Source organism: Vanellus vanellus (assembly GCF_965231255.1).
Source record: "Vanellus vanellus genome assembly, chromosome: 1".
In the NCBI taxonomy this organism is placed as follows: domain Eukaryota; kingdom Metazoa; phylum Chordata; class Aves; order Charadriiformes; family Charadriidae; genus Vanellus; species Vanellus vanellus.
Genome location: NC_138905.1, coordinates 109,276,031 through 109,303,331, shown reverse-complemented (window position 1 = coordinate 109,303,331; position 27,301 = coordinate 109,276,031). Strand labels below are relative to the sequence as shown.

At 36.8% G+C, this 27,301-nt stretch overlaps 1 protein-coding gene across 1 annotated transcript in view; it reads left to right on the top strand.

Moving 5' to 3' along the window:
• Positions 1–27,301, top strand: part of ROBO2 (roundabout guidance receptor 2) — a gene marked incomplete at both ends in the record, with an annotated part of 475,695 nt that overhangs the window by 373,168 nt on the left and 75,226 nt on the right. Inside the window, 7 exons of the mRNA XM_082489007.1 lie at positions 1,967–2,138; positions 8,519–8,724; positions 12,300–12,381; positions 13,078–13,243; positions 14,978–15,144; positions 19,551–19,672; positions 26,079–26,310. Coding sequence (XP_082345133.1) covers positions 1,967–2,138; positions 8,519–8,724; positions 12,300–12,381; positions 13,078–13,243; positions 14,978–15,144; positions 19,551–19,672; positions 26,079–26,310 — 1,147 coding nt within the window. The remainder of the gene's footprint in view (positions 1–1,966; positions 2,139–8,518; positions 8,725–12,299; positions 12,382–13,077; positions 13,244–14,977; positions 15,145–19,550; positions 19,673–26,078; positions 26,311–27,301) is intronic.

The window sequence follows — 27,301 nt, the reverse complement described above, 5'->3', positions numbered from 1 at the left end:
TTCACTGGGATCTGGTACCTCTGAAGAATACATAAGCTCATGATGAAGAGAAAAAGAAGGGTAGACTCCCCTTTCTAATGCAGTGATGAAGAACATTCTGGATCTTTTCCCTCTTAAGAATTAGGCTCTTGATCCTTGCACTGTCTTTGACATTGTGTTTCTTTTTACACTTTGCATAATGAGTGATAAATGGAATCAAGCTCAGCCACATAAAAATTCTCGGTTTTCTCATAAAATCTACTGGAGTTTTGGTAATACACTTATTGAGTAGCTATCTGTGTTAGGCAGAGTCTATTTTGAAAGTTTCAAGGCGATTCAGAAAACAGGGCATTTTTTCAAGACCCACTTAGCCCTGTAGCCTGAAATTGTTTCAGAATTTTCACACTTTTTTTCTTATTGGATCTGACATGTTTACTGGGTGCATATTGATTTTTGAGGAAAAATTTGCTGTGAAAAATTTCTTGAACATTGACATTGAAAGGGGATAAGGGGAAAGGCTCACCCTAGGGTGACAAGTAGCCTAGGAGGTTAATACAATTAGAACAATACTTGGGAGCGTCGGATCTTATTTAAAGCATATCTCTCTCCTTTTATTGCCAAAACCAGAGAGATAAAGGTGTGAGTTTCACTTCGAAGCAGAATTTTTTAAAATCCAAGTTTGTTGCTTGTCAGTTCCAAATAATTTTCTGTGAACCATTAAGGTCTACTGCAGAAGAAGCAGACCTACAGAAAATTCATTTAATACCCTACTCTATACTTTTAGATTTTCTTTTTAGCCCATACAGACGAGCTTAGAAGTTAGTGGGGAGTCATCATTAGAAAGCACAGCAGAGCTACACAGAGCTGCCGTAATGACTGAAAGTTTATCACAGCATGGTAACAGTGTGTTGGAATATTCCTGATGCAAACAATTGTATTTTTCAGAGAGGCTTGTTGAGTTGACATAAAAGCCAGACTGGAATTACTGTTGTTTAATTATTGTTTAATCAGTTCCCCTTTCTGTCTCATTGGGCAACGCTGCTGATCTTTCTGTTTACATTGCCTCCCTTTTCCTGTTCTTTTTATTCACTTCAAGAGCTGTGCCAGACGGTATAACTTTTTCCTTGAAAACACAGCCCTCACCACTAAAAGCTTTTCTGTCCTTTTCTGTATTATTGATTCGTTCAGTCCTTCATCATATGCAATGACTGCTACATCCATTCCAGTTATTCTTATTGGCATCTCTCTTTTCTCCAATCCAGCCCAAAGGCAAAAGCTAATCTTCCTGGTTTGTGCTAACTGATGTCTTATCCTACATGAAATTATTTTTTCTCTCTGATGTTTTCCGCATCAGATTTATTCCCTTTCGCTTCACCCTCAAGCTCCATGCTGCTTTTCTCCTTTGGTATATCTCAGTTTTAATTTCCTCTTACTTCTCCTTTAAGATCTCGTGCTCTGCCAGCTTCTCCTACTTTATGACCTATTTCTATCTTCCTCCCAGCTTTCCTTCTGTGCCATACTCTTACTTTCTCCTTTGCCCAGAACATATTCACAGTCAAACAATAGTGCTGTGCTCCCTCAAGTCTCCAGGATTCAATTCTTTCTGCTAGTTTTCTAATGTTTACTGTAGTATTGCATCCTCCTGGTTTGACAGCCAACTAAGTATATTATTTCAATTACATTCAGAATGAAGATGAATGTGTCACAAATACAAATCACTCAAGTGCGATTGTTGGAAAATTTCTCCTCGCCTGGACCCCCAGCCAGAATACACCACTGTGTGCTGTCAAAGAGCTGTTTCTAATTTAAACTGCAAGTTGCCCAAGGCAGGGAAAGCTAGCTCTATGTGTTCATAAGGTCATAACCATGCTTACTCTTTCTTCTAGTTTATACATAGTACTTCTAGTTAAAAATCATTGTCTCTCTAGCTGAAGCAAAAGTGGTGCTTTTGTGTTTTGAACTGACGCGAGATGAACTGTCTTTGCAGAATCTACTCTTCCCAAACCAACCTCTCCAACCCAGCAGCAGGTATTCAGTGTCGCCAACCGGAGACCTCACTATTACCAACATTCAGCGGTCTGATGCCGGCTACTACATTTGTCAAGCACTGACGGTTGCTGGAAGCATTTTAGCCAAAGCTCAGCTGGAGGTTACTGATGGTGAGCTATGGAAATTCCTATTGTTTTTTCCTGTCAAAAGTTTTTTAAAAGCAGTGTAAATAAAGGCATACGAGATCACATAATTCGTACAAGTAAACAGACAGAAAATACATTTTCCACAGACAATACAATGAAAAAGGGGTCTCTGTGCAATTCACTGTGGTATCAATAAGGCATTGAAGTCTAGTTTGCCTTTTGCTTGCTTTCTGGAGGCTCCTCAGTAATCCAAACAAGGTACAAACTGGCTTAGAATAGGGCTGATGAAAAAGCAAGCTTCTCGGTTCACTAGAGCTAAGATAGGACTGCAAAAAATGTTGTGAAGAATTAATAGGTTTGTGATTAAAGCAGTGAACTGGGGTGCAGAAAAATCAGGCTCAATTCCCACCTCAGTCCCAGTCTTCACTATTATCTTAGGCGGCTAGTTTGGGGATGTGTCCTTAGCTCAATTAAATCAACACAGTTGTCTTGAACTTCCTGAAGGACTGTTGGTTTAGAACAGCTACAACATGTAGCCCTTTAGTCCCTGTGGCAATAAGGCACCAAGATATTTCCTTACCTCAGAGCTGTGTTCTAAGAGTTTCTCAGTTGGGTTAGATGTGAAGAGAGACATGTAAATACGTGGGTAGGGTTTTCAGGAAAGGAAAAGAAAAGCACTATGTGATCTGTCTTGATGTTTTCCATTTCAAAATTTTGGATTTGAAAGTTATCCTGCCTTGAAGTTTACCTCAGTCCATCTGCAAACATGAATCCTTTTCATACGTCAGGAATCCTGTTGATATCCCTCTCCATCCCATTGTGGGTAGAAGGCAGTGTGCATTCTTTAATGTTAGTTAAGAAAACAGCAGAATTCCTCTTATGCTGGGAGATTCTGGCGTTCCCTGACATCATTATTCTTTATCTTAACTGACTCATTAAATATCTCCTGACAGACTTTGATGAATTTTTGCCATTAAAACTGTTGTTATATGCAGAGGTCTACTTTTACTGTTCCCTTAGAGACCTGCCTGCATCGTGAAAGTTTGAAAAGATGTCTAATTCTGAATAATCTGGCTTTTCACAAGAACGTATTCATCACAAGTGACAGGTAGAGAGGTTCAGGCTCATGTTATAGAGGTCTGAGCATTAATTTGATGCCTTTTCTTTGTTTTCCAAAAGCTGTCTATATTTTTATGACAAGGGGAGATAATTTCTGCCTTATCCCTGCGTCTTTACAAGCACATTGCTCTTCTGTAAAGTAGTTTCTGGAGACTAAAGGCTAACCTTCGCTCTGCAGTCTCTTTAAGTCCGTGGTCTCTGACAAAATGATGCATTTTCATTCAATTCAAATTTAAATGTAGATTAAAAGGTCATTTAAAATTAATGGAAAGGCAGTATTTTTTAATATCTGTCCATAGCGCTGCCTGATTCAGTGCCATGACTGTGATTGGAATAAATAGAACACACAAACATTGGCTAAGAGGACATTGAGCTGTTAATGGTTGCACCTGCTGATGCTGTACAGATTTACTGCAACAGGGGCCGAAAGGATCAAATCAGGTTCAAGGATATTAGTGATGAGAAATTCTTCCTTTTGACAGACAAGGCCTGTGGTCCATCTTTGTCTATTTCTTGGCGGGGGAGGGGGAAAATAATAAATCCTAATGACCTCTTTGGAATTTTTGTTAGTTTATTTAACAAGCCAACAGAAAGCTTACAAAGACGTCCCTGCTAAAAATGCAAACTCAGCTACAATTAATTCTGATTAAAGGCAGTGTGCATTCCACATTGCTACAGAAAGCATTAGCTGGTGGCTCTGCTGCTCAAGGAATGCAAAGCCTGCGATCTTCAAACACTTTCCAGAACCCACTGTCAGCACGATCATTATGGAATAATACAAGGTTGCTTTATAGAAATAGCACTTCATCCTTGAGTCAAAGGGCAGGTGAGGTCAGAAGAAAAGTGCCAGAACAATATTGTGGAACTGAGATTATATAAATAAATGTACCATTAGACCACAGATATTTTTTTAATTGCTTTCAGTGAGGAAGTTAACCATAAATGTCTAAATAATCTGTTTTGGTTGATGCTGAGCAGGAGTTATGGAAGCTAATGATTTTTATCAGCAGGGAAATCTAATTTAATGGTTTTAAAAATATAATAAAAGATAAACACTGTGCATGCTAGCTATATACTTAAGCATTAGTGTTCTAATTTTTGGCTGGTGATTTCAGTTTTACTTCATAGCCCAGAATTTTTCTGTTTGGTTAATGATTTAATAATAGTGGCGAGCCATCTTTTTCATTTTGAACACATTTTTGTTTGATCCAGAGTAATTTAGATCCAATTGAAGTTCCAATACAGAATGAAAACATATGTCATGTGCAGAAAAACAAGTGCTTAATTATACCATATATAGCAGTGTTTCAGTTGTTACATTTTTGCACTTACAAGTCTTTACTGGAAATATTTTTAACTCAAGTGTTCACATGAGAAGAGATTACTAGCTGTGATGAAATGTGCTGAGTTGAGTGATAATTTTGCTGATTATGGACTGTGCTAAGAGCCTTCAGTGTATTTGAAATTCAAATCTTGTATTTTCTTGAAAGGCTATCATACAATCCACTGTCTAACGCACATCTGGAAAAGCAAAATCATTTTAAAAATTGAGACAATCTTAGCAATCCTTTCAAACTCAAGAAGTGAATATGCGGCTCACAGTCTCAAAATGACAGCTCATGCAAATAAACCAAATGCTTCCATCTATGTCTGTGCTCAAGATAAAAAGAACAGTTTACAATTAGTAATTTATTCCATAAATTTATCCATCAAGCACAGAGTATTTTTGAGAAGATCTCAGTTTCTCCTAATCTAGTCATCATTATATTTATTAATAAAAATTTTGACCGCTGCATGCTCAACTGTAGGATCAGCCTACCAATGCTAATTTACCCAGCAGCTGGAGTTTAGGATGAGTATTGGAATGGAGGAGCAAGCTTAACCTCCCCTGGTGGATGCCAACATAAGAATGAAATGGTTTAGGGTATTCAATTAATTAAAAAGATCACGTTTCTGGGCTTTTGAATGAAAGCTGGACCTATAAGGAGAAATCAGAACAGTTGTCCAAAAATAAAAAAAAAGGAAAAAGAAAAAGAGAGAGAAGGAGTTGGCAGCATACCTCAATAGTTCCCTCTCCACTGATTTGGAATAGACACTTAAGGCATTTTTCCAAACTCCTCTGCTATTTTTTGACTATAAGTCTATTGAATATTCTGGGATATGTCTCTCTCAAATCCTCCTGGAAGAATTTAGTGTCACTCACAGTTTACTCATCTGCAAATCTGGCCAGTGATTCCTGTCCCTGATGAAATGTATATTACATGTTTTATAGTGAGTGTGATAGTTTCAAACAGGAGAAATTCAGAACTTCACAGCCTCCTGTGAAGCACTTCCTCAAAAAAGCGAGAGGAAGGGCTGGTCTCTGCTTTTCCACCTCTCAGGAGAGCACCCTGCCCTATCACGTTAGTGTTCATCATGAGAATTTCGTGACTTGTGTCTGATTTCCCCATTAATTTACAAGGAAAACTTTTGAAATGTTGATTTTGGAAGTGCCAAAGTAAAGACTTCATTTTGTCGTTCTCTTGTTTTAATTTCCTGTTGTAATTTGACCAAATCCCACCTAAATTTAAACATGATTTCTGTTGATCCAAGTTGCATTTGTAGTGAATAAACAGTTCATTAATGAATATAATTTGTTCTTTTCTGATACTCTGCTCAAAATTTAGGCTGCATTTTATCACAAAAGGACTCTGATAATTTTTCAGTTACCCGAATACGTGAATATAGGTTACTGATGAATAGTTTCAAAACCATTTTTAAAAATTAAATTAATTTTGAAATCAACTTCTCTTTTACTATGCAAATATATTTTAGCCACACAGAATGTTCCTGTGGAACGGATATAAACATTTCCTGCTAGGAGAAAACAACATAAAATTTAAATAAAAAAATAAAATGTTGTAAAACAAGCTAACAAACCCCCCTTTTTGTGGATATTTTTCATTGTCTCTCTGTTCCTCAGAATTCTTCTGGTACATCTTTTTCAACCCCTAACCAAGTTTTGAATCCTTGTACTGGAGACCTGTGTAGTAGGAATACAAACACATATACACGTTTTAGAGAAGATTTACAAGTCGTACTTGTGAAGACAATACAGTCGTTCACAGATCAGTGGAAACCCTAAGTGTTCATTTAACCTTTAGCCTTAGTGTCATGGAAACCTGTAGTGGTCTTTCACCCATAACACCCTTGAAAATGAAGATTCCTTCTGGCCAGGAGACTTTCAATTACACTATTGATCAGAGCTATTTAAAGGATTATGAGCTCCTCATTTGGGCTGTAAAAAAACTAATGACGTGCCAAAGAACAATATCTGTAATGCAGTAGGTTTTGAAAATACCTACATTGCCACACATAAGAAAGGCAATTAGATGCAACAAAAAACTGCAATGGAATAGTTAGCACATTAAGTAACTATTTTTCCTTAAGTTTTAGCTACCTAGAAAACTGGGATTTGTTGTTTTACATTAAATCTAAACGAAATCTTACACAGCTGTTTTCATTTCAATATACTCATGCTGCAGGTGTGCTGACAGTACATACGAGCTGAGATCAATTTTTATTTCACCACATAGCTGAACTGTGTGGTCAAAACGAACCTTATTAAGATAAAAAAAAAATCATATCAAGGTGAAAATGCAATACATTTTCTCTTTTCTTGTAATATAGTGTTTTCTGTCCTATCTCTGCATTCAGTGGGTGAAATTTCAGAATTTCCAAAATAATTTTCACATTCTGTTGTTAATAAATAACCTGTATTGGCTTTTTATTTTCAGTTTCAATTTCAATAAATGTGATGAATTCATACTCCAAGGTGCTACTAACGATTCTATCCTTTGTGTATATTGTTAACAAAAGAAGGTACTTAGTATTTTTGCAACATTACCGTTTCAGAAACAATTATTTTAAGTATAAAATGTACCAGTAACATCTCCCTAATATTTTTAATTTATTAAATTACGTAATGAAGGTGCTTTGGATCTGTTGAAGGTTCCAGAGGTTTGCATCTCAAATAGCTCATATACAACAGAAACCACATTGCTTCACAATAATTTATTTTCACTACATTGTTGGTCAGGTGTTGTGCATGGACTATAATGAACCAGCTTCTCAGCTAGAATAAATGAGTCAAACTTAATTGGCATTAGTGGAGGCAGGCTAACTTACACTGGTTTAGGAGCTAATCCTGCCTGTTACAGTATTTGATACCAATCAGGTAATTGTTCAGTTGTTCAAAGATTTAAAACAGCAGCAGTGCAGCAGGTAAATATATAAAAATGAATTCTCAGTTCTGTTATACTGATTTTATATGGAAGTCATAGCCTTGTTTATATTCAAATATTTCACATTCATTTCATATAAACACATTCTTTTGAAACAAAGAGTTATATTTTGCTGCTTAACAGATGGCTCAGAGAAAAGGTTCAACAGCAGAATTATTTCTGAAAAATTGGTCTTTCAAGAAGAGTGAACATGAGCATTTTACCTCAACTTCAAGATATTCCACTAGTCACGGAATGAGGTTTATACGCAGCCATGCGTTCGCCCACTGGTTATGGACTCCTTTAAGCAGTATTTCAAGCATGCAAATGTAAATTATTAGGGGGAAAAAATTAAGAGAGCTCACGGCTTTAAAAGGTGATGAAATGATTTGATAAGTAAGCTGTTAAATGGCTTGATTGAGTTTGAATTTTTCTCCACTGGGAAGCATGGTACAGTCATTTAGATCACTGAGATTATGAAAATGTTTTGTATTATTGTTTGATATTTTTGTCGCTGAAAACTTGCAAGTCGAGCGTGAATAGGGGATGTGGTTGGTACGCATGCTAGAATGGCTATGGGGTTTCACTTTGAACTTTAACAGATTTTTGGTTTAGGCACTAAATCAGGTAAGCAATTAAGCACATCTTAATGTGACATTAAACATGTGCTTTAAGTACTTTCCTAAATTGGAAGAAATAAGAGATATACCTCAGTTCTTTTCTGTATCAAGGCCTTAATTTTCATCCTGTCTTAATCAAATGAGTCTGGTGATCTTTGCTAACATAATTTTTTTATATCTAGATGTTATCTCGCAGTGGTGAAATAAAATTCTTACAAAAATGCTTTACAAATATACCAGTTAATTGTTAACAAGTATCTGTGGGTCTTCCAAACCCATGTTTTTAGCCTTTTAGAGGCTAACTTAAACTTGTCTGTTAAAATTGGTACTGTGTCAAAGAAAGGGCTAACTGCAGCAGAGGATCATTAAAGGTGTGGATGCCAACACGTGTGTCACTGTTTAGTCTTGACAGATAGGCCTCCACCCATCATCCTCCAGGGGCCGGTCAATCAGACGCTGGCAGTGGATGGGACAGCTTTGCTGAAGTGCAAGGCAACCGGTGACCCCCTTCCTGTCATCAGCTGGTTAAAAGAAGGATTCACCTTCCTGGGCAGAGACCCTCGAACATCCATACAGGATCAGGGGACGCTTCAGATTAAAACCCTGCGAGTGAGTAGCGGTAACAAAACAAGTGCTACAGGTGGTACATGGCTAACGTTGAGCTGTCGGTGTGTGTCTCAAGCAGCTCTACTGTCTTGCTGTCTGTTGTCTTCAATATTAACTTAATTGTCCTTTTTGCTATGAAATTCTCACCAAGTCCACATCTTATTTCATTCTTTGACATTGTATAGGGAAGGGGGGAGGGGGGAAGACAGACACAAAAAGGAGAGCCAAACTAGCATGAGATATTTCTATTAGAATTCCCTAAAAAACAGATTTGATATGTAAAATTTTACATACGTTGCAATAAAACACAGGAGTTGGGTATAGATAGACATGTAAAAGAACAGGCCTTCCTTATCTTCTAAGTCGGTCATACCGTGAAGCCACTGGCCTGTTGTCTCTGCTAAAACTTAGCGCAGTTCATTTTCAACACCTGATCATAATTTTTCAAGGAGCTATTGTGCTAGCGAGTGATTTTGGAGTTCATCAGGGTTTGGCCATGCACCTTCTCCATCAATGAGTCTTGGCAGTCTTGAGCTGGCTGATTTATTCCAATGTTACGCTTGCTGGAGATGTTCCATAAGGCTGTGAATGGGAGAAGACATCTAATACTGTAACGTACATGTGGTCATATGCAGATGGATTTCTATTCATAACGGAATGTCTATCGTAATATTTACAGTTTGACATATGAGATAATACGATATCTTAAGAGTACAAAGAAATCTTATAATATTCCAAATAGAATAATATCAGATTTTGTTGATAAACATTGAGTTACTAATCTTTGTTTGGGTTTTTAACTTTTTCCCTGTTTGAAATAAAAATGCACAGTTGTTTGTGTGTGTGTGGACAAGCATGTATACAGAAAAATAGTAAGGTTAATGTAATTATTTGTCAAGAACTTAAAGACAATTTCAGAAACCATTTAAATTAATCAGCAGCAATTTCTGCACTTAGCTTTGCCATCCAAAACATAGCTACCAAGGACAAGACATAAAGTGCAGTTTTGTTTCCTGATACCATCTCATCACTGATCGTAGGTGAATTGTTAACTTCCTTGGAACAAAATGGAATTTATTAAAAAATTTATGCTAGCTTTCCTTGAGTAAACAATTTATCCTTCCTCCCTGGGCTGAAGGCAGGTTTAGGCCATGAAGGTTAATGCATTTTTCCTGTAGAGCTGGATTAAAGGGTGCGCTTGAATAGTCAAGATTCCCCAGTAGTGTTAGAAAGCAGCAATTAAAGGTGGAAGCTTAGTGATTTCAAACAAACTTTCAGGCATTGACGAAGGGCTTCTGTGGAGTGTCCATGAGGCAGAAGCTCCTGGGATACCTGTCTGCATGCAGCTATGCAAACAATGAAGTTGGTTCTGAATCGTGCCAGCGCATTAATCTCGCTGTTAGAGGCAAAAGGTCTGTAAACGAAAGGAAAAAAAATTGCTTGCAAGGGGAGAAGAAAACAGTATTAGTAGTGAGTGTGGTTTTGAAAGACATGAAGCTTTTATTGATCCTTAAGTGGCTCATTCACTAGTAACCAATTTTCCTTAAAGGCTCAGAAAGACATTTTTTATAAACCCCTCGATTGCAGTAATGTGCACTGCTTGACTCACATTTAAGAACAAAAAACACAGAGAACCATAAAAACCAGATTTCTCCCACACCTTGCAATTTTTATGAATTAAATATGGATTTAAATCTGGAATGTTTAACTTTTTTCTCAAGTCTACCTGAGCAAGGACTAGCAACACTTCCTAAGCAAAAAATGGCCATGAGATATATCCAAGTACAGTTACAGACCCAAGTTCAAACAAATTCATATTTATCACCCATATGTCCTCAACCTTCTCCTCCCCTCACAAATAATAATCACTATTGCAATCATAAAAGATTTCAAGATATGGGTAAAGGTAAGCCACTACTGTTTAAACCTTCGAGACCATCCTCTTCTGCTATGCAACTCTCTTTCTGTGTGTAAATCAAATTATTCAGGAGTCTGCAGCAGTCAGAGTGAACCGTGGGCAGCAGTTGTACGCAGGAACCTAGAGATTTTTCTCATGAGCTAATCTTCCCAGTTGCTCTGAGGAAGACAATCAAAAACTCACATGCATACCCTTTCAGACAGGTCAACACTGATGGAAATCTCCCTTCTGCTCCGTAGAAGTGTACCACGCTGGATTTAGACACCTGCATTAACTAAGGAAGAAAACTGTTTATTTTACTGAATAACAATGATTTTCCATTCACCTCCCCTGGTTTTCTTTCTATAGCACAAAAAAAAAAGTATAAATAATTGAATTATCAATACGCTATGTCTGTATCTAATCCATCCACAATCTGGAAGTTAGATAATTCACCATAACTTGCAAGAGGCAGCATATCTCCAGCTTGCTTTATATGTTGAGTTTGCCTTCTGCAAGTTACTCTGTTGTGTATACCACATACTTCATTGAGTGTGCCATACACCATCAGTCATGGTAGTACACAAATGAAGTTGAGAACCGTAGCCTTGAGAAGAATTCTCCATTATGACATAATGAAAATTATATATTTAATAAAATCTGGGAAGAAGTAAAATAGAACACTACTCCAGAATGCAATAAGGTGCTCTCCTCTGGAAAATGCCTCCTTTCAAGTCTTTCTTATTTCATTAGCAGTACGTCTATATTTTTGAGCCTCTGAGGCATTGTCAGGGGAGGTTTAATTTTTGCTCATATTTCACAGCAAAAGCACCTCCTAAAATGCAAGTCATGCTCATTCGGACTACTGAACTGGCATTAATCAGTTGCTTCCTGTCCCTAAGAACGGTACACTGCAGTCCCAGTGTATCTGAAGAAAATACCAACAAAATTCAAACATGACAAAGTTAAAAATCTATTAAATTATATGTCAACAAGTAATCTAAAGAGCATCTCACTTATGTGCCTTGACATTCTTCTTGAAAAGTCGGGTGTAAGCACTTTTGCTATAGTGCCAATCTGCATTTAGCAGAACACCCATTACAATTGCTTAAAGTCCAATAAAGCTTCTTGGATGCAGTCCTATTTCCGTCAAGTCATCTGATGGGGAATATAATTCTTCTCTTTTATCACTAGAGTCAGCACTCTCCATCTTCTGTTTCCATCTCCAGATTACCATACTTTATACATAGTGGTAGGAGAGCTCCTCTGTATATTTTGCGCTTTGTAAAGTGGGATAGTGAATGGTGAGATTTTTATCATCTAAGAAGTTAATTGTTGTTGTATTATTACCTGATTTCACCTGCATTTGTTGTAACCAACACAAAGATTGACACTGTCTAAAACATCCCTTCTGTAGAATTTACATGCTGTACTGGTACCATTAACAGTATGAAAATTAGAATTAGAAAAGTATTAGAAGCAAGTAATCTTATTATAATTCTCTAAAAGTAAGCCACCATTAAATGATTGTTTGAAAATGTCTGGTGCCCTCTAGTCTGGTATAAAATGTAGGCTAAGTCCTTCTTACCAAGAAATATTTAGAAAAAGAAAATTAGAGTAAACTCTGTCAGCTGATTCTAAAAGGTTATTAAAACTGCCCCTAACTGTTTTTTATGTCTAGCTGTCCGATACTGGGACTTATACTTGTGTTGCTACAAGTTCCAGTGGGGAGACATCTTGGAGTGCTGTGCTGGAGGTGACAGGTAAGCGACATCCAGGGGCTGGTTTTCAGTTGGCAAAAATGAAAGTATAGACTATATTAGAGCAGTCTGAGTCAAATAATCCATTCTAGAAATTCTGGGATTGAGATGGAGAAGTTTTAGGTGGGAAGGCTGGGTTCCTTCACACGCCTTGCATTTCATTGTTATTATCTTTAAATGCCCATTGACATCGCAACAATTTGCATTTGTCCCAGTGACAGCGATACGCTATAACTATTCTAAACAGGAGTATTAATAAACTGTGGTTTCATCCAGTAATTGCTTGAGCAAGAAAACTTTTACGCAAACCTATCAAAGTCCAATGTACTCTCTATGAGTACTGGAGTTGATCTGGATATAGGAACCTTCTCAGCCTTCTAATAACTAAGGTTTTGGTATGTTATGTAAATTTCAGCAAAGCTGGTCTTTTTTGTTATTCTTTCTTTTCTTTTTTTTTAATATATTTATATGTAACCTTTTGAGTTTGCAGGTTTTGTCTTTCAGTATGTACCTAAAGAATGATATCTCTTCATCCAAAAATACGGCAATACAATTGTTGACTTAGTTCTTTACGGATTAAGAACATTGGTTATGCTGATTTTGCAGATGTTTGGCACATTTTTCATCTTAACATTCTACTTTGATTGAATTTATACAATCAAGGATAAAAAGTAATTGTTTTGTATTTGCCCCTCACAGAATCTGGTGGAGCAACAGTCAGTAAAAATTACGATGTGAATGACCTCCCTGGGCCACCATCCAAACCTCAGGTCACTGATGTTACTAAGAACAGTGTCACACTGTCCTGGCAACCAGGGACCCCTGGAAGCCTACCAGCTAGTGCATATATCATTGAGGCTTTTAGGTATGTGAATTATTCCACTTTTAATCTCCTTCCCTTATAATTTTGCTTAAATGGTGGTACCAGCTGTTCTATTGGTATTGTGGTGTTCTTTTGGACTCTACACGTATCATTAGAAGTTCATTAAAAAACTCAGCTGCTATGGCAGGCATTGATTCTTATTTTTAAATTGATTCTTTTTTAATTTATCACTTTTTTCTTAAGTGATTAATTAGAGGAGCATCTAACTATTTCTTCAGGTTAACAGGAATATAACAAGACAATGCAGTCATTGTTTGCTGCTTCTCCCTTAGCATTGATGATCAGTGAGGGTCTCCTGTGGGAATGCTGCAGGTCAAATCATTTGGGCCGGTGTTATCTTGACTATCATAGTACAAATAATACGAAAATAAATGGGTAATCCTGAAGCCTCTCTGCATACTTTAATTCCTGTTTTTGTTAAAGCAGCACCTATGAAAAAGTCAAAGCACTTTAAATTTCTATTTTTTACTGATTTAGATAAATTAAAACTTTTAACTGAAAAGGCTAATGTTGATAATTTAGGATTTCATCCTGCAGCCTGAGGCTGAAGAGAATCCAGCTGCTCCCTTCCACACAGCAGCAATTAATACGTGTGGTACGAAATGGTATGAAAGAACTCCTGGGCTCCAATTCAGCAAGTTTGGTTAAGCATGGGCCATCTCTCATCTGTATCAGTAATACACGCTTCAGCTTAAAAATGTGCACATTCTTAAATGTTTTCCTTAATCAAGATGTTCACCAAATGACAAATAATTTAGTTCATCTTTTAATTAAAATTCATGCAAGAATTTGTCAAAATCATATGCATGCCAATTTAAGAAATTATAGTGATAATGCTTCATCCTGCTATGCTGATATGCAAAGAACATTACCATAGGTGCAGATTGTTGATTTTGTTCTGGAACTTATCTTTTATGCATTACATGAATCAAACAATTGGCACAACATGAAACTCGTGGTCTTCCATTTTCTTTTTCCTTTTAATATATGAAAAGATTCTTTTTATCAATGCTATACAACAAAGCACAATAAACCAAAATTTTCTCTTTAAAATTTTGTGATATTTCACCCTAGATAAGCTTTAATGGCATCCCTTCAATAACTTCTAAAAAAGCCAGGCATTTTCATTAAAAGCTGTTTTAACAATCACACTTGAAATCTCTTCATACAGTGGATTGTAATCTAATTATAATAACGTCCAATGGAAAATGTAGTGACAGAAAAAATATTCATATGCTTTCTTTCATTTACAAGCATGTTTTCAGGTTTTTTGTAACTTTGAGTATGAATTTAGTTCAAAGAGAATACTTTTCTTCCAATGACAATTTATTGACACAATTTACTTAGCAGTATAGAAAATTATTCTTTGAACGGGATTTTCTTTTCTTTTATGTTCAAGAATGGCCTACTTATGATTCAAATTTACTTTATAGCTTTCCACACTTTCCTTTTGCAGGTATTTATTTCAGAGAGATAACAAAAGCTTTTGCTTCTGTTGCAAAGAGAAATACTTTTGACAGCTCTGTTTTGTTTTGGTTGGTTGTTTTTTTTATCTCATCTTGATGAGGTAACTGAAATAAATATTTTTATTTTTACTCTGCTTTTACTACTTTTTCCTGTACTTAGACCTGATATAGGGTTACAAAAGTAGGTCCTTTTACTTATTTATTTTTCTCTTGTATTAGTCTATAATCTTCAACCCTCTTGTCATTGCAGTCAATCTGTGAGCAATAGTTGGCAAACGGTGGCTAACCATGTGAAGACCACTCTCTACACTGTGAGAGGACTGCGTCCCAATACAATCTACCTGTTTATGGTGAGAGCTATCAATTCACAAGGTCTGAGTGATCCCAGCCCTATGTCAGATCCTGTCCGAACACAAGGTAATAGTAATTATTAAGGCTTATGTGCTTAAACTAAATTAGAAAGAAAGAACTGAGAGCTGACCCACAGGGCAGTTTGGCCATTTGGTTTTAGCACTGAAGGAATCATGAATTGAGCTTAACCAATAAAGACAAAAAACAATCCAATGTTCGCTGTATCAATCTGGAGCTTAGGAGAGATAGGTTAGCTCTTTAATCCTTTGTACATTGTAGACCTTTAGGTTTGCCGTTCACTTAGTCTTGGTGTGCTCCTTGATGCCTGGTTTCTATTGAAAGTAATGTGAGCTACCCAAGCTTTTCAGAAAAGTGCTGTGAATATCCTGCTCTCCTCAGTATCTTTGCTCTCCATGTCCTTACTTCTTCTCTATTATTATAGTAGTATATAACAAGTTCTTATGACAGACAAACATGGTGTTTGTCATTAGATTTAATCAAAAGAATTGCACAAAATACCTGTATTGATTAATCTGATCCAACATCTAGACAGAGAATTCATGTAAATTAAGGTATCTGCATGCTAAGAATATTTTAAAGTTATTCTGAGGAAAATATGGGTCTTCAGTTTATATATCTAGATTTCTGAATTTTTTATATTGACCCATTGCATAAACCAAGAGGGAAGGCTGAAACGAAATCCCTCATAGGGTAAGGTGGTGGTGATATAAGTGATAGCTGTGATCCTCCATTGCTATTGAATTGACCATTGAATTCTATTCACTGTACATCAAGCTCTAACCACATATAACTGCCAGAAACAAATTTCTCTTCACAGCACAGATTTTTTTGGCTTTGACAAAGTATTGCTTGAATACTTCATTCAAGAGTGTAGTTCTGTGTTCAACAGGTTGGAATACAGGATTTACTAAATTTTTTTAATTATCATTAAAAGTCCAAAGTAAGAGCTCCTCTCACAGTTCATTTAAAATGAGATCTTCTGCCTCTGTTTATGGAAGTTACAGAAGTGAATGTGGAGAGTGCATGCTGTGTCAGCCTCCAGCATGCGTAAGGGGTTTGGGTCCTTTGCTGGTCCTAGATGGAAAGAGAGAATGAAGAGTAGGGTGGTATTCCTTTATCCCATAACCATTGTATCCAGCCTCTTTCATCCCAGTCTATTTCTGAATAAAGCTGTCCTTAATAATTATCCCCTCAAAATAGTAATCATTGCTGTAAAAGGAGAAACAGAGTTGCTTTCTGAAAAGCTGAAGGAGTGAGTTGGGCAGGAATTTCATGGCTTGATTAGCCACAGAATATCACAAGTTTTCTTCTCTTTCTTACTCTCCCAATATTATAGGGTGACTCATGCTTTTCATTGCGCCAGTCTGCATAACTTATCACCTAGTTAAAAAAAACAACTTTGTTTGGCATTTGAGTGTCAAGTATAGACTTTTTATCTGACATACTGACAAGCAATTTGATTTCAGTAAAAACATGTCTTTTAATTAGCTACAGCATGTGTTGCAGCTTCCATTTCCAGAAGCTGTTTAGCAGTCAAGCACACTGAGACATGTACAGGATTTATAGCTTCTTTGCAAGCCTGCAGTTTAATAGAATTAAATCATAAAATCAATTGAAAATTAACATAATGTTTTGATGTGATTTCTAATTATGCCTGAATTCAATTCAGGCTCACAGAAGAAGCTGACACACGGTAGAAAGCCTATTCACAGTGGCCATGGAGGAATTAAAAAGCAGCTGTAACAGTGCTATACGATGTTAATTTGCAACAGGTGTCTGTGGTAGCTTTAACGGCTGAGCATTTAATTTCCTGGTGTTAAGTATAGCAAATACTAGTAATAAGATTTTATACATGTTTTCACCAGTGGACTAGGAGTAGACAATCGGGCACTTGCAAAAGGTTTACCTTATATGACTTACATCAAATAAAGACAGAGAAATCAGTAATTACTCTAAGTAAGGAGTTGATTTCTTGTTCTGATTATTAATAGACCAAACCATATACTAAAAAACGCTTCAAAGAAACTATATATAATCCTCTCATTGGAATTTAAATTACTAGCAACTAATAGTAAGTCCAGTGGAAGCTGTTTAAAGAGAGGTTAGAGAAAATATATAACCAATTTATTTTTTAGAGACCTCTTAGTTGTAATCAGAATATAGCTTCTTGAACCAGTTTTGCTTGAGTCATGGTTTTATTATTCCAGTACTTGATGACACCCTTATAGATAGATCAACTGCTTTTCCACCAAGTCTCCTAGTAATGTGAAAAGGACATTACAAGACATTGCACTGCGAGCATCACATATGCACGCTTCCAAGTGTACGTAACAGAAAAAAGAATTCTACATATGCATCTTGATACTCATTTCTTATTGTTACTAGCCCGTATTATTCCCTTCCTTCTGGACCTGTGTCCCATTAAAATGATGAAATGCAGTTCATACAAACATAATATGTAGATATGTCTTTTCTCCTGAGGGAATATAGGTACTTTGTTGGTCATATACCACAGGATAACTTAACCTAAAATGTAGCCATGGGTAGCTGTAGGTATTTTGTACCAAGGATCATATCTTTTTGTGGACAGCAGTGTAAATTATCCTCCCATAAACCAGTCTGAGTTGCTGCCTTACAGAGGTATTTTATTATATCTCTGTTTTTTGGTCACTTTGAATAGGCATAATTTGCTGGACAAGCTCCTTCACTGACATCTGTATGTGGATTATATTGCCCTTGGAGGTCCATGGAGCCATTTTCATTTGAATATCAGTAGAAGCCTGTGGCAAGATTGTTTATTGCTGCCTCAGAACCCATAACAATCCAGAATTATGAAGCTGAGATATTGATGATTGAAAACTACTGTCTTTCAAAATCTGGAGGCATGTGGTTCAAACTCTGTTGTTATATTGAAACGTTTCATTTTTAAAAGCACTATTATTTCTTCCTAATAATATTTAGAAGATAGAAAGAAATCACATGCTGCATACTCCCATACCTATGACAATTAGAGGGGGGAAAAAAACCTTTCATGTATGTATTCTCTTCACAAGGACATGGTGTTGATCCAAAAAGGGAAAATGTCTGGCTAGAGAATACCATGGCAAAACCAAGCAGGATTCACAGATGCCTAGACCGGCATGACCATAATGTATGAGGCCTGTTTGAATGTAATTTGTGCTTCTGTTCCAAATCCCCTCTTCTGGAAAAATTACAAGCAAATTCCAGCAGAAATAATCAGTATGTGTATTTCTATCAGGCGTTGTGCAATCCACATAGACAACTGATATAGTAAGGGTGTCTGTAACTGTTGACCGAGAACGGTGTTGTAAAACCCTTGAAGGATTCATTGAAGGGATCCAGATGTCACTGGCTGCTAGAAAGTACCTTCATTTCTGTCTAAGTTGGAGGGAAGGGATGTGTTACCGTCATGTATCAGCTAGGTGATAGTTGTAGCCCAACATTCTCCTTTTGGCACAATGTAACAGAAAATGATGATTTTAAGCAACTATCACTAAAAAGACACATTGCACACCTCCTTCTCCATTTTCTGAAACATTTTGTATTTTCAGTTCCTATTTAGCAAAGGTAATATAGCTTCATTCAGTTTAACACAATAGCATAACCCAAATGGGATCCCTAAGGACTAGGTACTAGGGCCACATATGATGCTGGAGATGGAGTCGCAGTTTTCCATAGATGTATATTAAGTGATCAAATTCCTTCAGATTTTGACCAGAAGAAATAATTTCTTCACACACTTTGAAGGAATCTTTGACATAATCTTGAAGAGAAAATTTTTGTGGTAGAGTGTTTTTGCTGGCTTTTTATTGGAACAGAAACAGTTTGGCTTTATAGACGAATTCTTTTTTTGTGTTTGCCCTAGATTTCATTATCTATATCTGTAAAGGGAAAAATTGCTTTGCAGAAGAAAATGCTATTTTTAATGTTTGGTTTCTTGTGTATGGTATGTGGGGAGGGGAAGCTTAGTGAAAGTTTGAAAACATATAATGACCTTATGTCATGTATGCTCTAAGAAAATAAAAAAAAAACCAAATCCTGTTCATTTTCTTCAATTATACTAACCAATTTGGTTCCAGGCATCTGGGCAACATTATTATTATCTGAGTATTTTGGAACTAGTGAATATTGTGTCTCTCTCATCACTTACCAGATCTGAGAAAACTTTGCCATCGAGACTGAATGCTCATTTAAAAATCTTTATATTTGATTATTTCCTAAGAAGCTAAAGGTGAATGGTTTGTTTGCATTACTTGATATGCTTTGGAGTTCATATTCAAACCTTAGTACTCTATTATTTTTATTGTTAAAAACCAGTACTGTAAAGGGTGTTTAAATCAGATCGTTAAGCTATTCGCTAATTCTTATTGAAGCCATATATAGCTCTTCTCATTAAAATAACACTTTCATCTGTGTGCTTGTCCTGACAGATATCAGCCCACCAGCACAAGGTGTGGATCACAGGCAAGTCCAGAAAGAACTGGGAGATGTCATTGTACGACTGCATAATCCTGTTGTGCTGACACCCACTACGGTTCAAGTCACCTGGACGGTAAGGCTTCTGTTATTATTACCTTAACAGTACTTTAATTTTTCCTATTTATCCCTGCAGTTTTTTACTACCCTGAAAAGCTTCCGTCTTGACCCCAATGCGAGTGCTCTGATAAACTAGCAGTATACAGGCATATACATGTGGTAATGAAATGGTCTTTTTATTTTCTCTTTCAAGATAGGCAGGTTCAGTGTTCAGCTCAAAGTGAGCTAGCTGTCTGACTAGAAAAATATTATAAAAATGAATATGCTTGACATCATAATCTAAAGGATAATTGTTCTGTGGACTCATTACTGTGAATGTCAAAAAATAATCAAAGTTAAATATCAACACGAAATTGCTGTATGAAAAAGCAGTTTCTACTTCAAGGCATAGGGACCTCTGACAATACCCTATTATTTGATGAGCCTAAAATGCAAAAATAGTTTTCCTATAGGGCACTTGTAGTGAAGTCAGAAGCCTGCGGTGCTGATGCCTGATCCGCTGTGTAGCATCTGGTTTTCTAGCAGAAGCCTTACCCATAATCAGTGGATATCCTTTCATTATAGAAGACCAAAATCTTCTTGGCAGTACTTAACAGCATTTCTATTTGAGGGGTCAAACTGCCGGGTAGAATTTCTGATATAGTGTTAGGCTTACAAAATGCTACGTTTCCCTTCCTGAGGCTTGAAGGAAAGGATTTGTAACCATAGAAGGAGAGAGTTCCCAGGGAGCTGCACACCAGAAGAGGGTGCTTTGCTCTTGGGGTATCTGCCCCAGAAGAAGGAGAGCCATGGGTGGGAGAGTGAGAGAAACAGTACTGCACTGCAAGTCACTGAAACAGTTGCATTATATAGGATGAACTCTGCTAAAGGGGTATTCACGGCATTTCTTCTACATGTAATATTGCTAAGAGGTTAATGTGTACAGGGGATTATACAACAGGAGGTAAGAAGTGTGGTGATAGATTGTGTATTATAAGGATTACTGTTGGTTTTGCACAACTCAGCCATGTTTACGGGGGCTTATGCACCATCCTCGTTCTGACAGATTTCCGTGGTCCTTTCTTGGGTGTTACAGCTGTCAGAAATACAGTTTCATAGGGTTGTGCTTGCTTTAGCGTATACTACAGAAGGAATCCCCAGTATAAACAGAATTCAGTTTTATATAATGTAGCCAATGTCATTATATTATAATGAAAAATATATGTATTTATGTGGGGGAGTGTGTGCATATACATATACACACACCCCCATATACACACACACATATATATAAAGGAGTCTCTTGGTGCTCCTACTGAACAAGTAATGAGTGAAGAAAATATGGTAAGGTAAAAGTAAATTATTAGGGATGCTATGGATATCAGCTTATCGGGAAGATCCCTCAAAGCTGTGACTCTCTGCCGCCTGACAAGCATACAGGCCTCTGTAGAGACTTTTTAGAATTGCCCGAGGGAAGACAGACACGAAAAAAAGATCTCTGGAACAGCTAATTAGAAACTTTACAGCAACCAGAACAAAACCAATTAATTAACCATAGTCTCTAGGAAAAAAGCCACTCTATCCAGAGGATAAAGTCCACACCACTAATATAAAATGGTTAGGTAGTGTAGCTATCATACAAAAGTACAGAAGTGCCATGAGAGTTGTAAGACTCTTTGTGTTGACTTTCTGCAATTCAAAGAGTGACTGCCAAGGAACTTACTTGAGTAGAGTTTTTGGCATCCCGACTCCCAGCAAATTAACACCAATTTCTCCCTTCTGTGTGAGATTGTTTTGGTTTTACTTTCTCTTTTGTTTCAAAATTGAGTTTAAAATTTCAGAAATAGTTCTCTGCTACTGTGTTACGCATTTAAAATACACACATACATTTTGTCTGTTTTAAAAGAAGTTCAGGCTTACAAAGTCAGAGTTAAAAAAAAGAAGAGGAATGTCAGAAGTTAGGTTTTCACTGTCACTTAAATTTACTCCTCTTGTGCATAAGTATTGAAGTGTTGCTGTAATTATCTGGTCACATACAGGATCTCTTCTTCATGGAGCTATTCAACATTTCTTTTCATCTTTATTCACTGTGTGGTGCCAGGTCTTATTAAATTCATACCATTGAAACCTTGCATTGAATAAAAAATTATTAGTTTGTCTCACATGCTTACTTATCTGTCATGCTCTCAACCGTAACATTTGGGTGCTTCACAAATAATACTGAATTTAACATCACAATGATAAAAATGTGTCATTATCCTAACTTTACACATAGAGAGGTGAGCGGCAGAGACTGCTGATGAGACTTACAGAATCAGATATGCCCTCGGTTATGAAATGGCTAATTTTAAACCTCGGGCCTGATTTATTTTTAATTTATCAAAACATTTTACATTGCAACAGCTTATGGTGTACTCCAAGCACTTTTTTAGCTGACCTCAACTAGTTCAGCACTTCTACTGGGCATTAAACTGAGAGTTTCATTAGTGGCCAAATGTGAAAAGTTTCCTAACATTGTAAGGGAGCCCTGTGGCACAAGCAGGAATAAAAATCAGTTCTTTAATATGGCAAAATAATTGTTGGTCTGAAATCCTGACTGCCTTCTAAGAGGCTACCAAGCACAAGGGTAATTTATTTACTTCTGCCTTTTAATTTGACATTCATTTTAAATGAATGTACTTCATTGGAAGCTTCAAAAGTCAAGTTCTTTAGACAGTCTTCCAGTGTATCATCATCACCTTTTGTCTTGTTCCCGTAGGATAGATAAATGCTAGTGCTGTTTGAATTTCAAGAGGTTACTGTGAGTCTGTAGTAGTGAGTTCAGCACAGTGTGCAAGGTGTTCTGCCCAGATGGAGAATTGCTGTGGGTATATATGAGAGCAGAGTATTACTTAGGGATATTTTGGGGTTGAAATTTACATACTAAAGAGCATATTGCAAAGTGGTTTTAGGGTGTGGATTAGCAGGTTTGCCTGAAAGGAGCTTATATTTGCAGCATAAGCTGCATTATGAATTTCTTGCCATCTTTTTAACAACCTAATAGCCTAACCAAATGATCTAACACCCATTGAACCTGTCTCGTGTTCAGCTGCGGTATGTGCAGATTTGAACACCCAGGGAAAATGAGTTTCCTGTTCTGCAGAACTGGAGAGCTGTTGTCAGTTTTGCAGATACCTCCCACCCTATGTATTCATCGTAAAAGAGGGTGAGAAGGAGCACGCAGGACCAATTATGCTTGTAGGTCGCCTTAAAGCATTAGGTCAGTGCTGAACAGAACCTACCCGGTAATTGCTCTCTTCTTTCTTTTAAAGGAGCATCTGCATTTTCTTCCATCTTATTTTGAGGGAGAAAGTGTGTGTTTAGATCGGCAACTGTTGCAGCTCTTTTGAGTGGATGTCACTGCTGCTTGTACAAATTCAAGAGTAGTTAAGAGCGTCATAGGAAGACTAGAAATATTCTCTGATCCCAGTATTCAGTGCAGAGAGTTCCTGCAATCTTTGTAATAATGCTAAGTACTTTGTATGAAGAAGTGTCAACCATTTACAAAAAAAAAAAAAAAAAAAGGAGAGAAAGGAGAATACCTAGAAATGATTACATTCTTTCATCAAATCACAGTGCATGTTTCTGCGACTCTGCCTATGTGTGAATATGTACCAAACTTATAGAGTTTTTTGATGCTTAGCACAGCTGAATACAGTTCTTTAATGCTAAGAATATTTTTAGTGGCCTGCTGTTGGAGTGACACATAGTTACCACATAACAAACAAAGTAAATGTTGAAGTCGCAGGCTTTGTATTATATAAAAGACTCTGCGTGCATGTATATCTAGAGATATGCACATATGTATGTATATGTGTATATATATACAGGTACACGCATATATGTGTATATATGTACATGGGAAATATACCTGTCCTATACCTCACAAATATATCTGGTTAATCCATGTAACTATCCAAGAGTAATTTTTTACTATTCAGGAAACTCCAAACAAAACAAAAAATCACCTTTCTCAATAAGTGAAGTGTCCTCTGAGTGGTTTCCTAACATTTTGACCATATGAAAGTTCATTCAGACTAGCTTTAAGTGGGCGTGAGAGATAGCTGCTTATTCTCTCCTTGATATCGAATGCAACTGGGTGTTTATAGAAAGCAGGAATCACTGTCAATAATCTGAAATTTGGGCAGATCACAGCTCTGTTGTGACCAAACCTCTAAATGAAAGCTCTATGAAACTTGCGTGAGCCCCAAATCAAGCTAGTTTATGCCATATACCCAACAGCCTTGTACTACTGTGTTGTGTTTTTTTTCATATTCCTAGTATTGTTTAGTCTTTTAGGTTAGGAACTTTAAAGGCTAGGAGAAAAAGAGGTATATGAATAATCTGTATGTGTTACCTGTATGTGACTAGATACGAAAATGTGAGTGACTCAAAAATAGTATGCTACAGGGGTCCGGTTCTTCTTAGTGAGTTGGTGGGTGCGTTTGTGTTTGTGCCATGCTGTACAAAACGGTTTCCATACCATTTTGTAGCAACGCAACATTACTGTTCAGCCGAATCAATTCTGAATTTTAAGATGTTCTCCACTAGGCAGCAGTCAGTAGAGCTTAAAAGCGCAGCAAAGACACAATGGAAAGTTCTAGGAAAGTTATACCATCTTTCAGTGCAGCTTCTAACTCAGAAGTTAGGCAGGAATCAAACTCAGTGTTTGACTATTAAACATCATAGCCTTATATTGTAATTTAGGTTGAGAATCTGTATTACAAAGTGCATGAAAGTGTTATTCTTGCTGAATTTTTTTAGTAAACATGAGGTTCATAAAGTCTTTATGTCCGTAAAACATTTAATTAATGAAAGTCAAACATGGATAAAAACAATTTACCCTGATTTACAGACTCCCTTCATCTGGAAACAGCTGCTTAATGTTCTTCTTAAAAACACAGCTTGATTCTTTCGGTATTAACAAGCTATTATTGTGAGTTATATCCCTCTTTCAGTGCATAAATTCACTTAAAGTGAATGTAGAGAAGTTTATAAAATGCAAGCTTAATGTTGTTGTAACATATGTTGCAAGGTTTTTAGCACTGACAGTTTTGATGAAAGACATTTCTGCTTTGCTCTCATAAATAAAGCTTTCTTCTTGCTTGCCCTGCTTTTTAATGTCTAAGAATCTGCGTCCCCTCTGAATGCCTCAATAAACTGTAACAAGATTATAAGAGAAGCGTAATCGACCCTGGTTTGTGTTTTCAGCCTTAAATTCACTTATTCTTAAGAGAAGTCAAACAAATGTATCTCTAATTCTGAAATATCTTTGAGCTACCAAATTGTCAAGAACAAGAAAGAAATCCTACTTGTTGAATCTTAATTATAACCCAGAAATTTACCAAACAGCTAGTTGTATAGTCTTGTTGTTTGTGCTGCACTTTCTTTGGCTCTTTATTCCATGGCTACAGAAGCAGCTGGGTTTGGTTTGGTTTTATCCATCAAATTGTTTTGACTGTTTTTTTCAGGCAAAATTCATGCAAACATCATAATGGGAGTTGGACTAGATGATCTCTAGAGGTCCCTTCCAACTCTGAAAATTCTGTGATTCTGTGATAATAGCTCGAATCATTGTTTCCTGCCTTTCTTCCCCCTAAGAGAAAAAATGCATGCAACCTCTCCAAGATCAAACACATTTTTTTTCCTTCAAATAAAAATCCTATTTATAACTATGATAAGTTAGAATTGTTGAACTTCTACGTATGGTCCAATCTTGAATTGTGCATGCCTAGCAACATGTAAAATATAAACCAAAACCGACATTCCGTCTCCATCTGATGGCCTGGGAGCATCACAACCCTAGGATGCAAAGAGACTGCTTAGACTGTGAAAGCAAGAAACAGCACATGTCCTTGGAAGTTGTTTTCTCTGCATCTGTCTTATGTTTATTTTACTTGCCTGAGCATCTCATGAAAAGACAAGCCGTGAGCCAAGTAACGGACTAACTGAAAGCATGTAGGGCATCTTCAAAGACTTGTCCTTTTCTGAAAAGAATTTGTTTTTCTTTTCTTCTCCTGTTTCAGCACATCAGTAGCCAAGATGTGCTTAAAAAGTTTACATGCAGTAAGCATTATGCCAAAGTTCTCTTTTCATGATTTGTTGCAGGGGTGGAGGCTTGTTTTATGATTCAAGGTGGTATTACTCATGATATAAACAGCTGGAGAAAATAAAATAGAAAGAAATGTTCTTTAACAGGTAATGTTAGAAAAATGCTCTTAGACAATTAATCAACAGTGACTAATGAGAAGGCAGTTTAATTTTTAAATTCAGTAGCATAAACAGCTGTTACTTTTCTCTTTTTCATAAGGACAAAAGTATTCTAGGCAAATGTTTTATTTTCTTTTTATATGGTTTGGTTACTTTAATATATGTATTGACATATTATTTAATGCCATTTCTAGGTTGACCGCCAGTCCCAGTTTATTCAGGGCTACCGAGTAATGTATCGCCAAACATCTGGCCTACCTTCTCCAGCCGTATGGCAGAATTTGGAGGTCAAAGTCCCAACTGAGCGCAGTGCTGTTCTCGTCAGCTTGAAAAAGGGGGTCACTTATGAAATTAAAGTTCGCCCTTATTTCAATGAATTCCAAGGAATGGACAGTGAATCAAAGTCTGCTCGTACTACGGAGGAAGGTTAGTAAAATAGTCAGTAGAGCAACAGCCTTCCATACTTAGTACTGGAGGTGAAATCAAGAGTGACTATTTTGATTATTGTGTGTTTACATATATTCAGCTCTATTTCTTCCACATGATTTCTGTTTGCGAGGTATAGGGTTGGCATTGGAATTCAAAATAATATTCAGGTTTGTGCTGTAAGTACTCCAGAAGAAAGCACTGGGCCAGTTCTATATTCTTCTGAGCTGATAAGTCCTTCCAGGGTGCAAATGGCTTTGGGTCTTCCAAAAAATCTGCACAGCAGCCGTTCTTTTGTAATCAGTCTTGCTGCAATAAAAGGCCTTGCTCTGCATTTGAAAATGATGCTAATAAATGAAACCTTTTGCAGATGAGTGTTTGATCTTAAGCATGTCTGTCTGAATGGGTGATAATGTAGATGAACAGTTTGTTTGGGAAATGGAGACTAGCGAAGGACAGATATTTAACTAGTCTGAAGGAACTCCAGGCTCAAGGGCGTGCGGTTTTATTGTTTCTGTTAGCACACCATTCAGGAAACTGCCCTATTTAGTCCTTTGGAGAGTTTCCTTAAGTACCTTTCAAGCCTATGTGAAACATGCAGGATGCAGATGTAGTAAACAGTTTACACTACTGAAATTTCCAGCGTTTCTGTCTATAGCATGTAGCGTGATACATAGTTTTGCTAAAACATATGCCATCCGGACCGCTTTTTTATTGAAAAGTAAACGGAGTGAGGTGAGTTATAAGTAATTTCTATCTTTTTCTCTTAGAAGTGAACAAGAAACCTATCTTTCTACTTATTTATTGCAACCTTGGCCCGGAGAATCCCTCCTGTGAGAGCAGAAGGGTGATCATAACAACAAAGGTTCATCTTCTCTCTGTTTCATTGGTTTCTTTCAAAGAAGGGGAAAGAAATACTGGTGAAGTTTCAAAACGTTCTTCTGGCTTCCATGGGTTTTGAGTGGACTCTTTTCTTCCTATTGAAGATGCA